Genomic DNA, 14,262 nt, shown 5'->3' with positions numbered 1-14,262 from the left:
CAAACGCATCACAGCCGTGCATTGTTTCCACACGGTAATCCTCAACTCGGCCGTTATTAATAGCTGTGCTCTCCACCCACTTCCTCCCCCACACACGCGGGAACCTTCCTCCCCACGCGACCAACGAGCTAAACGTTTGGTGACAATGGCGTTAGCGGCAGGTACACCGAGCAAGCGTCCCGTCTTCTTCCTCGTCTCTCTCGCTACGCTCCTCCTCCTCGTCTCTGCTGTCCAGTGCTATGACGGCCGCCACGCCGTCACGCGCTCCGCCATGGCGCGCCGGTCCCGTCCGGGGATCCGGCACGTGCACCACCGCCGGACCGGGGTGCCGCACCGGTACATCCTCGCGGAGAATACAACCTCGAGCAGCGGTGGTGGCAAACAGAAGAACAACAGCTCGCCGCCGACGAGGAACAACAACACCGCGCCGCCGACGGCACCGGCGGCCGAGCAGGGCAAGCACCACCGCAACCACAAGCACCGCGTCCGCAACTGGATCATCGGGTTCGTGGTTGGCTCCCTCGCCGGCGTCATCTCGGGGCTGGGCGTGTCGGTGCTGTTCCGGCTGGCGCTCAACTGCATCCGCGGGCGGTACCGGAGCAAGTCCGGCATGGTGATCTTCACCCCGAAGCTGATCAAGCGGGCGGACCACCTGGCGTTCCTGGAGAAGGAGGACATGCTGTCCTCGCTGGCCGTGATCGGGCGCGGCGGGTGCGGCGAGGTGTTCAAGGCGCAGCTCCCCGTGGAGAGCGAGGGCGAGGAGCCCAAGTTCATCGCCATCAAGAAGATCAAGAAGCAGGTGGGCGACGGGCACGGGCACGGGCAGAACAACCTGAGCGACGAGGAGAGCCGGCAGCTGGACAAGTGGTCGCGGCAGATACAGTCGGAGATCCGCACGGTGGGGCACATCCGGCACCGCAACCTGCTGCCGCTGGCGGCGCACGTGCCGCGGCCGGACTGCCACTACCTGGTGTACGAGTACATGAAGAACGGCAGCCTGCACAACGCGCTCAAGCCGACGCCGTCGGAGGAGGACGGCGGCAGCGGCGGCGGGGTGCGGCTGGCGTGGCCGGCGCGCCTCCGCGTGGCGGTGGGCATCGCGTCGGGGCTGGAGTACCTGCACGTGCTGCAGCAGCCGCAGATCATCCACCGCGACCTGAAGCCGGCCAACATCCTGCTGGACGACGACATGGAGGCCCGCATCGCGGACTTCGGGCTGGCCAAGGCGATGCCGGACGCGCACACCCACGTGTCGACGTCGCACGTAGCAGGCACCATGGGTTACATCGCGCCGGAGTACCACCAGTCGCTCAAGTTCACGGCCAAGTGCGACATCTACAGCTTCGGGGTGATCCTGGCGGTGCTGGCGACGGGGAAGGAGCCGACGGACCAGTTCTTCGTGACGGAGGTGGAGGAGGTCGGGCTGGTCAAGTGGCTGCGCCGGGTGGTGCAGAACGGCGACTACGCGGAGGCCATCGACCCCGCCATCGCCGGGGCCGGGCACGAGGAGCAGATCATGCTGGTGCTGCGCATCGCCGTGTTCTGCACCGCCGACGAAGCCAAGGAGCGGCCCGAGGCCAAGGACGTGCGCTGCATGCTCGCCCAGATCAAGAACTAGTAGTCTAGTCACCGTATAGGCGCGAGCCAAAGCTCCGTGTTTAAAGTATTGGTCGTCGTCGTCGTCGTCTTCAACTGGGTATGTGTCATGCGTGACTGTGTGTAGAATAATGCTGCAAGTGCTGGGTCAGCGGGTCAAGTACGGGGCCGGTCGACCGATAAAGACCGGGAAGGAGATCAATTATTGTACACAAAGTTCATCTACAAAACTATTGTACACAAATGAGATTGGGTATATTTTTTCTTGACTTTGACTTGTCTGGTTTGTAAGATCCAACGACGTATCTAAACAACGACTATTAATCACATCGCGTGATAAGAGCCATGGGCCTGATCGGCGCGATGCACCAGATGGCGTTACCTGCAGTGCACTCATGTGGTAAGCACTTTTTTGAGCCAGTGCACTGATGTCTTAATTGGAACGAGTCGCGCTCACCTAGCTTCGTATGCATGGTGTCTCTCGTGGTAGTGGAGGACCAGAGAAAATAGACCACCGGATCAAGATCGATATGATGAAAGTTAAATTGGGACCGCAACGAAGACAAGTCGCCGTTTTCCCCACTGGTACCGCGCGCCGGCCGTGCCCGCCCTGGTGCGCATTGTTGTGTTCGCTGCATCCGTTCACTCTGTCATGCTTGTGCTGGGTCTACGTCGCGCCTCCCCTATCGAACAGAGAAACTGGTGCAATTATATGTGCGAAACTCTACAGGTTCAGCCATGGGGCGACGTCCATTGATGAGCGACGGGAAGAATAGACGACTTCCGTTGGATAGAACCAGCACCCAGTGGCGGAGACAAGCAGGGGGAGCTCCTATTTGCCGCTAACTGCGCCAAAATGTGGAGACAACGCACAAGCGGGTCTCCCCGACTGGGCCGGCCCATGTGGCTCTCTCGTTCCGGCTAGCGAAGAAAGTACAGCGCTCGCTCGCAAAAATGAATACGCCAAGCAGGATCCGAACACTAGACCTCGTGCTTCACAAGTACTACTCCTACCACTTGAGCTATCGAGCTATGCGTTATAATAGGCAGCACAAATTATTAAGAACCAAACTAAGCGAGGATTTGAACGTTTCCCAAATTTTGAACGTGTAATATTATTTAGGAGAAAAGGTGAATACTGTATAAAACCGCGACCACTTTTCGAAATTGCGTATATTTGAAAAAACTCAAACATTTCGGAAAACACAAAAAAAAATTAAGGAAACGGAAACAATTTTTAAACTCCCCCAAAAAATTATAAACACGAACATTTTTTGAATGGCAAAACAGTTTTTGGATACGCGAATATTTTTAAAAAATGGGTTTTTTTTAATCTGCCGAACAAAATTTGAAAACACCAACATTTTTTCAAACTCCAGAACAAAAATTGAAGCACGAACAAATTTTGAAAATTGCGAACAATTTCCTGTTCTGGAAACAGAAACAATTTTTAAACTCCCCCCAAAAAATTGAAAATACGAATATTTTTTGAATGGCAAAACAGTTTTGGATACAAAAACATTTTTGAAAAATGGGAACTTTTTTTGAATCTCCCCAACAAAATTTGAAAGCACCAACATTGTTCGAAACTCTAGAACAGAAATCGAAGCACGAATTTTTTTGAAAATTGAGAATAATTTTTTAAATCCCAGAACAAAATTTGAAAACATGAACATTATTTGAAAATTGAGAACAATTTTTTAAACTCCTGAACAAAATTTGAAAACCCAAATATTATTGTAAATTTGAGACAATTTTCGTAATACTGAACAAAATTTGAGAAAAGTTGTGATATTTTGAACAAATTTTGAATTTCTGAACAAATTTTGAAAAGCTCGATTTTTTTAATTTCTGAATACAATTTGAAAATTGAAACATTTTTTGAAATGTTGAACAATATATGGTAAATCAAACATTTTTTGAAATTGAAGAACATTTTCCAAAAACAGAAAAAATAAAAAAGAACATGAAAAAAGAGAGAAAACAATAAACAAATATGAAAAAAAAAGAAAAAAAAAGAATAAACCGGTTCAGGAACCTACTAGGAGGTTCCCAAAACAGTTTCCAAAAACAGAAAAAAAAAGAACATGAAAAAAGAGAGAAAAGAATAAACAAATATGAAAAAAGAAAGAAAAAATGAAGAAAAAGAATAAACCGGTTCAGGAACCTACTAGGAGGTTCCCAAAACTGGGAAAAACCGGTAGGTACCTTCCAGCAGGTTCCCAGAACCAGGATCGGTGGAACGCCTCTAATGGGCCGGCCCGTCTGGTTCGATCGCTAAGAACGAGTGTGCCATACCCCGACATTTTGACGCAGAGTGCGTCATATAGGATCTCCCTCGTTAAGGGCTGGGCATTCTCTTCATGATTAGCGTGTGTGCGCGGATTAGTGCTACGCCGCCGCCGTCTCGTACTCCCATGCCCTTGCCGCCTGCTCACCTCTGCTCTCCCTATCGATCGATTCACACAGCGACGCATGCTGATTCACTGGCCAATTATTCAGGTTCAACCAACAAACTAGCTGAGGTTAATACATCACACTATCTGCTAATCTCAATTCTCATCTTACATCGTTATACATCATATTTTAATTATTGTTGTTGCATCACAGCACTAGGACCTAGGGCACCCACAATTGTTAGAAATCACGTGCATGCCAACAACGACGAGCCGATCTACTTCGAGTATTTGACCTCATAGGAGTACGTAGCAGAGGGAATGAGCAAGGGCTGGACTTTACTCTCAAGGTATTTTCCCTAATACAAAAACAAAATTTCACAATACATCCAATGTTGATTTTTAATTCAAACCTGTATAATTGCAAGCTAAAAGCCAATCGTTTTGTTATACAATGATCGTTCTTGTTTGTATATTTTAAAGTTTGATATGACATTTTTTGTAGCACGGGTTGTATGTCATACTGTATTTTAGAGTAGTTTGATTATCAACTTCATTATTGACCTACTTAGCTATAGCTAGACAATACCTCAGGCTGATAAATAAGTGTGTGTCTAGGCAAAGTGAAATATGAATGATATTTGGATACAAAACTATTGGGTAGTTTTGTGATGCAATTTTTTTTTTGGCTTCACCGTCGTCGTTTGGCCCCCCTATCTTTAAATCCTGGTTCTGCCCCTGCCAGCACCAGAAGGGGCAAAAATGCTACATGTACATACCTACGTACTCCTACTTGTTACGTGATTGACTTACATAAATCACCATAGAAAAAGGGCCTTTAGTCCCGGTTCTGGAACCGGGACTAAAGGGTCGTTACTAAAGCCTACACGAACCGGGACTAAAGGCCCTCCACGTGGCCGCTGCCTGGAGGTCCACCTTTAGTCCCGGTTGGTAACACCAACCGGTACTAAAGAAAATTTTAAGATTTTTTTAATTTTTTTTATTTTCAAATTTCTGAATTATTTTAACCTCTAATCTCTAATCATCCCTCGTCACTGCTCAATTTAACCTCTAATCTCTAATCACCCCTCATCATTCCAAATCATCTAACTTCACGGACGGTCACCCATCCTCTCACTACTCCAGCCTGAGCACGCTTAACTTCCGGGTTCTATTCTCCCTCGTTTCCAAGTCTGCACTTATTGTTTGTCAATCCTATTAACCCTCAGGAATTTAGCTTGAGCATGAAGTCACACATTTCACTGTTTGAGTTTGAAACTATTGTTCTAAAAAACAATAATTATTTAGTAACACTAATATTTCTTGAATAAGTAGTTTGACCATAGTTTGACCACAGTTTGACCAGATTTGACCAAAATTCAAAAAAACTGAAATAATTATTTAGTAACACTAATATTTCTTGAATAATTAGTTTGACCATTGTTTGACCACAGTTTGACCAGATTTGACCAAAATTCAAAAAAACTGAAATAATTATTTAGTAACACTAATATCGTTGAATAATTATTTAGTAACACTAATACTTTTTGAATAAGTAGTTTGACCAGATTTAACAAAAATTCAAAAAAAAAAACAGAATTTGAGCATAACCTTTTTTCCTTTTAGAATTTGAGGATTCTAAAAAATTGCAAACAGGCCGTAGGCTGTCAAAATCGGATGCGGATTTTCTTGCTGAACATTTTGATATATTATACGTTTTTTTCTGACATCGTATGCAAAAGTTATAGCCGTTTTACATTTTCCCTACACTTTTTGCAAAACATGTCCAAATTTAAGTTTTTAAATTTTCCTAACTAGTACATGTAGTAACATAACTACATCTGGAAGGATTTTAATTTTTGAAGTTTTTATCATTTTCTTTTGCTTTTTACAAAACGGAAAAGGCGATCGGGGGGTAGAGTTTGAAAATGGGACCTTTAGTACCGGTTCGTGCCATGAACCGGTACTAATGCCTCAAACCCCATTAGTACCGGTTGGTGGCTCGAACCGGGACTAAAGGTCTAACCTTTAGTACCGGTTGGTGCCACGAACCGGTACTAATGGGCATCGCACCCTTTAGTCCCGGTTCGTGGCACCAACCGGGACTAAAGGTCCCATTTGAACCGGGACTAATGCCTGTACGGTGTCCTAGCCGCTCGAACCGCATTAGTCCCAGTTCGTTGCAACCGGGATTAATGCTCTTTTCTGGTCGAACCAAAGCCCTGTTTTCTACTAGTGTTTCCTAATCTCCACTAATCTTTCCCCCGTGAATTCGAGGGTGGGCCCTGTACTATCCAATCCAACAAGGCCACATCACCACTTACGTGAACTAGAAATTTGTTCCACAAAGGAAGAATACAAAATTTGAACCTACATAGATGCAGAAGACAGTGAAAGTAACGGTTCATGCGAGAGAGATGCTTAGGCGGTCGCTAAACCCTAGCTGCCTCCCGCCGCCTCACCCTCTTGCTGCCGCTAGGGTGCGCCACCGGGCAAAGTCCGCACGACACTGGCGCCAGTGAGGAAGACCGGTCCATGGGCGTCTTGCTGGGGAAGTGTTGGAGGATTTGAAGGGTTGCTGTGGTCTGAGAAGACGAGGGCTTGAGTCTCCGCCACGAGGTGCTCAACCGCCACGTTGGTGAATCCCGCGGCCCTAGGCCACTGAAGATGATGAGGTCGGCGCATGGTCCTGGACGACGGCGAGTTCAATCTCAAGATCCGAACTTGGCATACAACGGCGTGGCAAATGTATCTCGGATGTTCTTTAGAGTGTCTTCGTGTCTGGTTAGGGACAGCGGCAGTGGCGCTTCCCAGGGTTAGGAATAATGTCTTTTCCAACCTATCCCCATTCCATTGATGTCTTATCAACAACAGAGGGTGTGGGGGTTTGTGTCTTCGCGAGTCTTCGGAGGTGGACGAGGTCGGGCTGGTGTGGGAGTCAGGACGGCGACTACGCGGAGGCCATCGACCCCGCCATCGCCGGGGCCGGACACGAGGAGCAGATCCTGCTGGTGCTGCGCATCGCCGTGTTCTGCACCGCCGACGACCCTAAGGAGCGGCCCGCCGCCAAGGACGTGCGCTGCATGCTCGCCCAGATCAAGAACTAGAACTGGTGGTCACCGTATAGGCGCGAGCTGGTGTACGTGCATGTCCAAATTAGGCAGCGGCTGAACATGCCAAAGCTCAGTGTAGTGTAAGTATTCGCCGTCGTGGTCGTCGTGGTGTTCAATTGGGTAAGCGTGACTGTGTAGAATAATGCGGCAAGTGCTGGGTCAGCGGGTCAAGTATGGGGCCGGTGGCGAACCAATCTGTTGTTGAATGCTTAGAGAGACTGTGGTATATCTAGCCCATCAGGATTCAAGTCCTGGTGCCCGTATTTATTTCAGGATTTTCGGTGATGCGCATTCAGTAGAAGGAGACGTCTCGTCGACGACGATGTGCCTACGGTGACTTCGTAAATTATAAGATAATATGTCGGTTCAGGCTTTCGGAGGTGCTCATATGGATAGGGTGTGCGTGTGTACATTCATAGAGGTGAGTGTATGCGCGTATATATGAGCGCCATCTGTACTGTGTTAAAAAAAGTATGGGGCTGGTCGATCGATAAAGACGGAAAGGAGATCCAACTATTTTACACAAATGATATTTAGAATGAGATTGCCTATTTATTTTTAGAAATGGAGGAAGACCCCCGGCCTCTGCATCTGGACGATGATACAGCCATTTTATTAATTATTGACACAAGACCTTACAAAGTCATACAACAGTAAGACTAAAGCCACCGTCTACGCAACATCTGTCGCAACTCCTATCCAGTTGATGAAGGGGCGCTGATAGTCTAGGCCTAATACCAAACAGACATCGCGACCAAACCTAACATCTAAGTCCTGAGGTCCCAACCAGGACGCCTGCCGGGTATGGCACCCACCAGTCCGGCGTGCTCCTCGACCAGGACGCCTGCCGGGTATGAGGCCGCCGCAGCCATCTGCCACCAATCCATCTTCAGAGTTGTACTGCTGCATGTACCTTGCCTGGTCTAGCTGCCGCCGACGCCACCACGACGCCAGACAACGTCATCCTCCTGCGCGAGTCCATCTCCGCGCATCGGGCGCCGAGTCTCCACTGCGCCACGCCACCGAGATCCGCCGTCATCAATGAGCAAGATGAAACACCGCTCCTCCTCTTGCCCCCTCCAACCAGCACTTGCTCCAAGACGATGCCCCTAGGAGGAAGAACGCCACCGAAGGCGCCGTCATCGTCCGATCCGGTAGACCCAGATCTAGGGTTTCCCCCGGAACTTCCCGATCAGGTTGACGTGACCTGCAACGACGATGCCTCGAGAAAGGAACGATGTCCAAGACGCCGCCATCATCCGCCAAGACCGCAGTCAGGCGCGATTTTCACCGGAAGCCACGTCGTCCCGATCTCGCGGCTGGCTAGAACCGAGCGGAACCTCGTCACGTAGACGTACGTCGCCGTCGGTACTCCGGCAGCAAACCGCCGGGCACCCGCAGTATCCCAAACGGCCGGACGGATCGGACGTGACGACTGGATCCGATCCAGAAACTCCGCCGGATCACCAGTAGAGGTCTCCGGCGCCCCTCTCTGACCCTTCCACGCAGCCGCCGGCCGGCCACATGTACGGGCTGGATCAACCAACCTGCACGTCGCCACCAACAGCCGCACCACCAGTCCTCCCCGTCGACCCTGCAGCACCGCCGCCACTGCCCATCACCATGCCGCCGCCACGTGCCGCCGCCGGAGAGATGCCGCGCCCCCCGCGATCCAGATCTAGGCAGGTGCCCCCACGCCCATGGATGCCCCGCAGCACCCAAACCTGCGTGGGAGGGGAGGGATCCTTCGCCACCGCCGTCGGCCACCAGGCTTTGCCCGGTGGCTTCCTCCAGCGGCGACGGAGGAAGGCACGGGATGGAGGGCGGCCCGGCGGCTAGGGTTGCAGATCCGCCCGAGTCGCCCAGGGGGGGGGGGGGACGCGGGGGGCGCGTATATTTTTTCTTGACTTTGACTTGTCTTTTTTGCAAGATCAAACGAGGTATCTAAACAATTATTATTAATCACTGGTCGGCGTGATCCACCAGATGGCGTTACCTGCAGTGCACTGATGTGGTAAGCACTTTTCTGAGCTAGTGCACTGATGTCTTGATTGGAACGAGTCGCACCTGAATAGCTTCGTATGCATGGTCTGGTGGTAGTGGAGGACTGGAGAAAATAGACCACCGCCGGATCAGGATCGATATGATAAAAGTATAAATTGGACTGCAATGAAGACAAGTCGCCGCGCCGGTCGTGCGCTGCTACGAATTATTTCTGTTCGTTGCATCTGTTCACCCTGTCATGCTCGTGGTCGGTCTACGTCGCGCCTCGTCTATCGAACAGAGAAACGGGTGCAATTATATATGCGAAAATCTACAGGTTCAGCGATGGGGCGACGGTCATTAGTGCGGACGAGCGACGGGAAGAATAGACGGGGAGGAGGAAGAAGGGCGTGATCGTCGACAGAGCCGACTTCCGTTGGATGGCAAAAAGGCTGCACCTACGTACTTAGTTACGTACTCCCTTCGCTCTTTTTTAGTTCGCATATAAGATTTGTTTAAAATTAAGTCTCATAAAATTTAACTAACTTTATAGAAAAAAAATACCAACATTCACAATATGAAATCAATATCAGTAGATGTGTTATGACTTAAATTTTCATATTGTATAACTTTAGCATGGTAGATGTTGATATTTTTTCATATAAATATGGTCAAACTTTATGAAGTTTGACTCCAGACAATTTCTTTATGTAGAGTAAAAAGGACCGAAGGAAGTATCTAACTTACTTCAATCTATACTTGGCCATGGGATACCCGGCCAGACCGGCCTGACCTAGCCTAGTCTTGCCCGCAGGCCGAGCCTATGATTTGAGGCCGAAGGTCAGGTCGGGCTGGGCCCGGGCCCACCATATTTGCGAATTACTGAAGATATCTGGTCCGAGGCCTGGTGGTTTTTTTTCATTGATGGGTCAGGCTTGGGCCTGGATTCTAAGCCGAATGGCTGGGCCGGGCCCGGGCCTAGGTTTTTTGTGTCAGGCTTTGTTAGGCTCGGCCCGACAGATGGCCAGGTATACTTCAATCACCTCCTTTCCTAATCCCCACTAATCTCTCCTCCTCCCCCCCATATTAGGGTACACCCCGCTCTATCCAATCAAATAAGGCCACATCACCCCTTATGTAAACTATAAATTTGTTCCACGAAAGAAGAATATAAAATTTGAACCTACAGAGAGTCAGAGATGGAGAAGACAGTGAAAGTAACCGTTCCTACAAGACAGAGGCTAAGGCAATCGCCAAACCCTAGCTGCCTCCCGCTGCCGCACCCTCTTGCTTTCGCCGGCGAATGCTGCCGGGCTAAGTCTGCACGACGCCGTCGCTGGGGGGGGGGGGGGGAAGACCGGTCCAGGGGCGGCTTGCTGGGAAGTTTTGGAAGATTTGGAGGGTTGTTGCGCTCAGAGAAGAATACAAGGGCTCGAGTCTCCGCCACGCGGTGCTTGACGGCGCCGTTGGTGAATCCTGCAGCCCGGCCTGGCTAAGCCACACCCAGGGCCGTCCTTATGTTTCGGAAGGCTCTTGGGCGAACTCGACGACATGGGCCCTTAAGTCCTAAGACCATATACATGTCCGTGTGTGATTCATATACAAATGTATATATAAATTCATTTGCCAAATATTAAGATTAAATTTTCAACCGCACATCTTTAGTTTGAGATTTGTCTATAATATTTGTTGGACAATGACATATTACGACAGAAAGACTAAAAGATAGCAAAATGAGAACAAACATGACATAATTACCTCAAATAAGAACCAAATTCGACTAACTCCATGGACAACAATAATACTTTAGTGCTTAGAAAAAAGTATATACATCAGAACCCTGGGCACGTACACACAAATTTATACATCGGAACCGTAGGCATATGCACACACAAATTCTTACTCAGCAGCGTCGGCTTACAAGGCTCAGTTCCTTGGTTTAGTGGACACGAACATACAGCAGTGGGTTTGGGAGATTTGGGCTCCCCCCAAATGCAAATTCTTTGCTTGGCTTGTTATCAACAATAGGATTTGGACAGCTGACAGGCTCCATCGACAGGGATGGCCTAACTGCAATACTTGCCCCTTATGCATGCAAGTTCAAGAGTCGGCGGCCCATCTCCTTTTTCAATGTCGCTACACCATTAGGGTCTGGGGAATGATCAAATCTTGGCTCGGCTTACTTGATGTGCACCCATCGGCCTGGGTGGCTCTGGACTCAGTGAAGGATTGGTGGAACCTAATTGCTTCCAACATGTCGCAATCCCGGCGGGCGATGATGTCTCTCATTATGCTTATCTCGTGGGAAGTTTGGAAGGAGAGAAATGCTCGAGTCTTCCGCCACACCGTGGTGCCTGTAGGGGTTCTTGTTGCTAGAATTAAAGAGGAGACAAAGCTGTGGTGTCTTGCGGGAGCAAAATCTTTGAGTAATGTAATGCCACGAGAGTAATGTGTTGTACTTCGGCCTATGGCCAAAAACCTCTAAACCTCCTTCTTATTCAATGAAAGTGGCAAATCTTTTGCCCAGGTTCAAAAAAAAAACATACTGGCAGGGGCGGAGCTTCCTTAGGGCCAATCCGGGCCATGGCCCGCCTATGATTCTTGCCGCTCATGGTCCGAAGCCTGCCTCCTGGTCTCACTCTCGCATGAGTATGTAGTATATCACGTAGCAGGCATAAATGCGCGTTGTCGGAAGCCACGACGGCAAGGTCAGGTAGCGGCAGCCATGGGAAGATGGTCCGCCAGCTCACTGACGGCTATTGGATTTCTCATCTTGGACAAGTGCAGCATGAGGAAAGTAGACCGTACTCCTAATTATATACTACACCAGCATACACATATGCCGTAGTAGTTAGGCCAGTCGTAGTGAGAGTAACTTAACTAGTAACATAGCGCATTTCGAAAAAATTCTGTTTATATAGCAAGTAATTAATAAGAGATGGTAACATAATATGTTACTGTAACATAGCGCTTTCCAAGATAAGATGAGTCTACGAGCTAATAAATGAAGCCATCTATGATACTACTATTATGTTACTTTGCATTATGAAGGTAATAACTTAGACTAGTGTCATATGCATAACACTAGTCTAAGTTACTCCCCACTATAACCAGCTTATGTAGTACCCAGGAAAAAAGTTGTATAATTCTTGTCCTGAGCAACAGAGCAAGTTCATGCAATGCACAAGTAACACTTAGTAGCGAGGACACAAGGACAATAGAAAACTCTTATCTTGTAACCTTATTCCGTCTACTAATGCGTATGAGTCAGAATTTAAAAAAGAATGCTCTTCTTTAGTCTAGCCCGCCCAGCTTTTTCTTCCAAGCTCCGTCATTGCATACTGGTGTATTGAATTAGAAATTTATACATCAGAAACTTGAAGCTTCGTGTATACTGAAAGTGGGGGCTGGATCATAGATGAATCCGTACTTATGATATGTTGGAAGACCGACGAACTCGCTGACGCTGAGTCACTGTCGCGCGGGATGGCATGATGCCGCTAGATGCTGGATGGCCGGGTCGCCGGCACGGCCGCACGGCGCAATAGGAGGATGCCTGCCGCGTGCAGCGGTGATAAGAGCATCTCCAGCCGCACCTCTAACTGGCCCCCCAGGGCGATTTTTTTTCCGTGCCGGCTTGGTTTTTTTTTGGGCCCGGCGATCCCAGGCCGAACCCAGCGCACTGGGGGCGCTTGGGGCTCCGGGGGAAGGGAAACCTGCGTCTGGGCCCCCACTATCAGGCGAAAATGCATCTTGCATGTCCAGACCCCCCTTCCTCACTACCGGCTAGATAGGCCATTCCCCCGTCGGAAAAGAGAGAGGGTTCCGCCGCGGCATCCTCCATCCCGTTCCTGGGCGAGCTTTCCGGCGCTCCGGCCGCGCAGGGCGGGATACCGGCGGCTGCGCGCCTACCACGCCCGCCAGGTGTTCAGCGATTTGTCTGCTCGGACGATGAGGGGGCGCTCGCGGCGCTGCTGGAGGAGGAAGCCGATGCCGACGTTTAGGACGAAGAGCACTTCATGGTCGTCGCCGCCCTGGCCAGCCTGCTCGCGAGCAATGCAAAGCCGCGGCGAGGTGGCTCGGCGCCAGGCCGGCTGAAGGCAAAGCAGAGGCATCGACTGGAAGGCTATTGCTTGCTCTACTCCGACTACTTCGCCGACGCTCCACTGCACGGCGATAAAGTATTTCAGCGCCGTTATCGGATGAGCCGAAAGCTCTTCCTCAGGATTGTGAATTCCATCCGGGAGTTCGACAGCTACTTCAAGTGCAAGAAGGATTGCACCGGCACACTTGGATTCACCTCACTTCAGAAGTGCACGTTAGCTATGAGGATGCTTGCATACGGCGCTCCCGGTGATCAACTAGAAGACTATGGGCGCATAGCCGAGTCCACGACCATTGAGTGTTTTTACAAGTTCTGCAGGGCAGTGGTGGCAGTGTTTGGACCGCAATACTTGCGATCACCCAATGCTGAAGACACTGCTCGGATCCTAGCACATAATGGAGCAAGAAGATTTCCTGGGATGCTTGGAAGCATCGACTTCATGCATTGGAAATGGAAAAACTATTCATTTGCTTGGCAGGGGATGTACAAAGGCGCCAAAGGCGGTTGTAGTGTGGTACTTGAGGCAGTGGCCACACACGACCTCTTGATTTGGCACTCCTTATTTGGTATGCCAGGAACTCACAATGACATCAACGTACTGCAGTGCTCCCTTGTGTTTGCCAAGTTTGTTGAAGGTCATTCTCCTCTGGTGAACTTTGAGGTCAATGAGCGGCACTACAACAAGGGATACTACCTAGCAGATGACATTTATCCGAGATGATCCACATTTGTGAATACTATCTCAAACCCTGTACCAGAAGGCAAGAACTCCCACTTTGCGAAGGTTCAGGAGGCTTGCAGGAAGGATGTCGAGCGGGCATTTGGTGTGCTCCAATCTCGATTCGTTGTTGTCCGGTACCCCACTCAGACCTGGTCAAAAAAGATCAAATGTGGGAGATCATGACTTGCTGTGTCATCTTGCACAACATGATCATTGAGAGTGAGCAGGAAGTGCCAGTGTTTGACACTGAACCATATTATAGGGAGAGTCCTCTTGCCCAAGTTGATCACCACCTACGGGTAACCTGGACTGCCTTCCTCAATATGCATCAAGAGATCCGAGACCCAC

The 14,262-nt window shown here is 49.5% G+C and overlaps 1 protein-coding gene across 1 annotated transcript; it reads left to right on the top strand.

Annotated features, from left to right (window-relative positions):
• Positions 1-1,862, top strand: LOC109732193 (leucine-rich repeat receptor-like serine/threonine/tyrosine-protein kinase SOBIR1). The gene has a single exon (XM_020291390.4). The coding sequence runs from the start codon at positions 146-148 to the stop codon at positions 1,616-1,618; it is 1,473 nt and encodes a 490-aa protein (XP_020146979.1). The 5' UTR covers positions 1-145; the 3' UTR covers positions 1,619-1,862.
• Positions 1,863-14,262: the final 12,400 nt, after the last annotated feature.

The sequence above is a fragment of the Aegilops tauschii genome, chromosome 7 (assembly GCF_002575655.3).
Source record: "Aegilops tauschii subsp. strangulata cultivar AL8/78 chromosome 7, Aet v6.0, whole genome shotgun sequence".
NCBI lineage: Eukaryota > Viridiplantae > Streptophyta > Magnoliopsida > Poales > Poaceae > Aegilops > Aegilops tauschii.
Note: the sequence above shows the minus strand (reverse complement) of the source record. Positions and strands in the feature narration are given on the sequence as shown.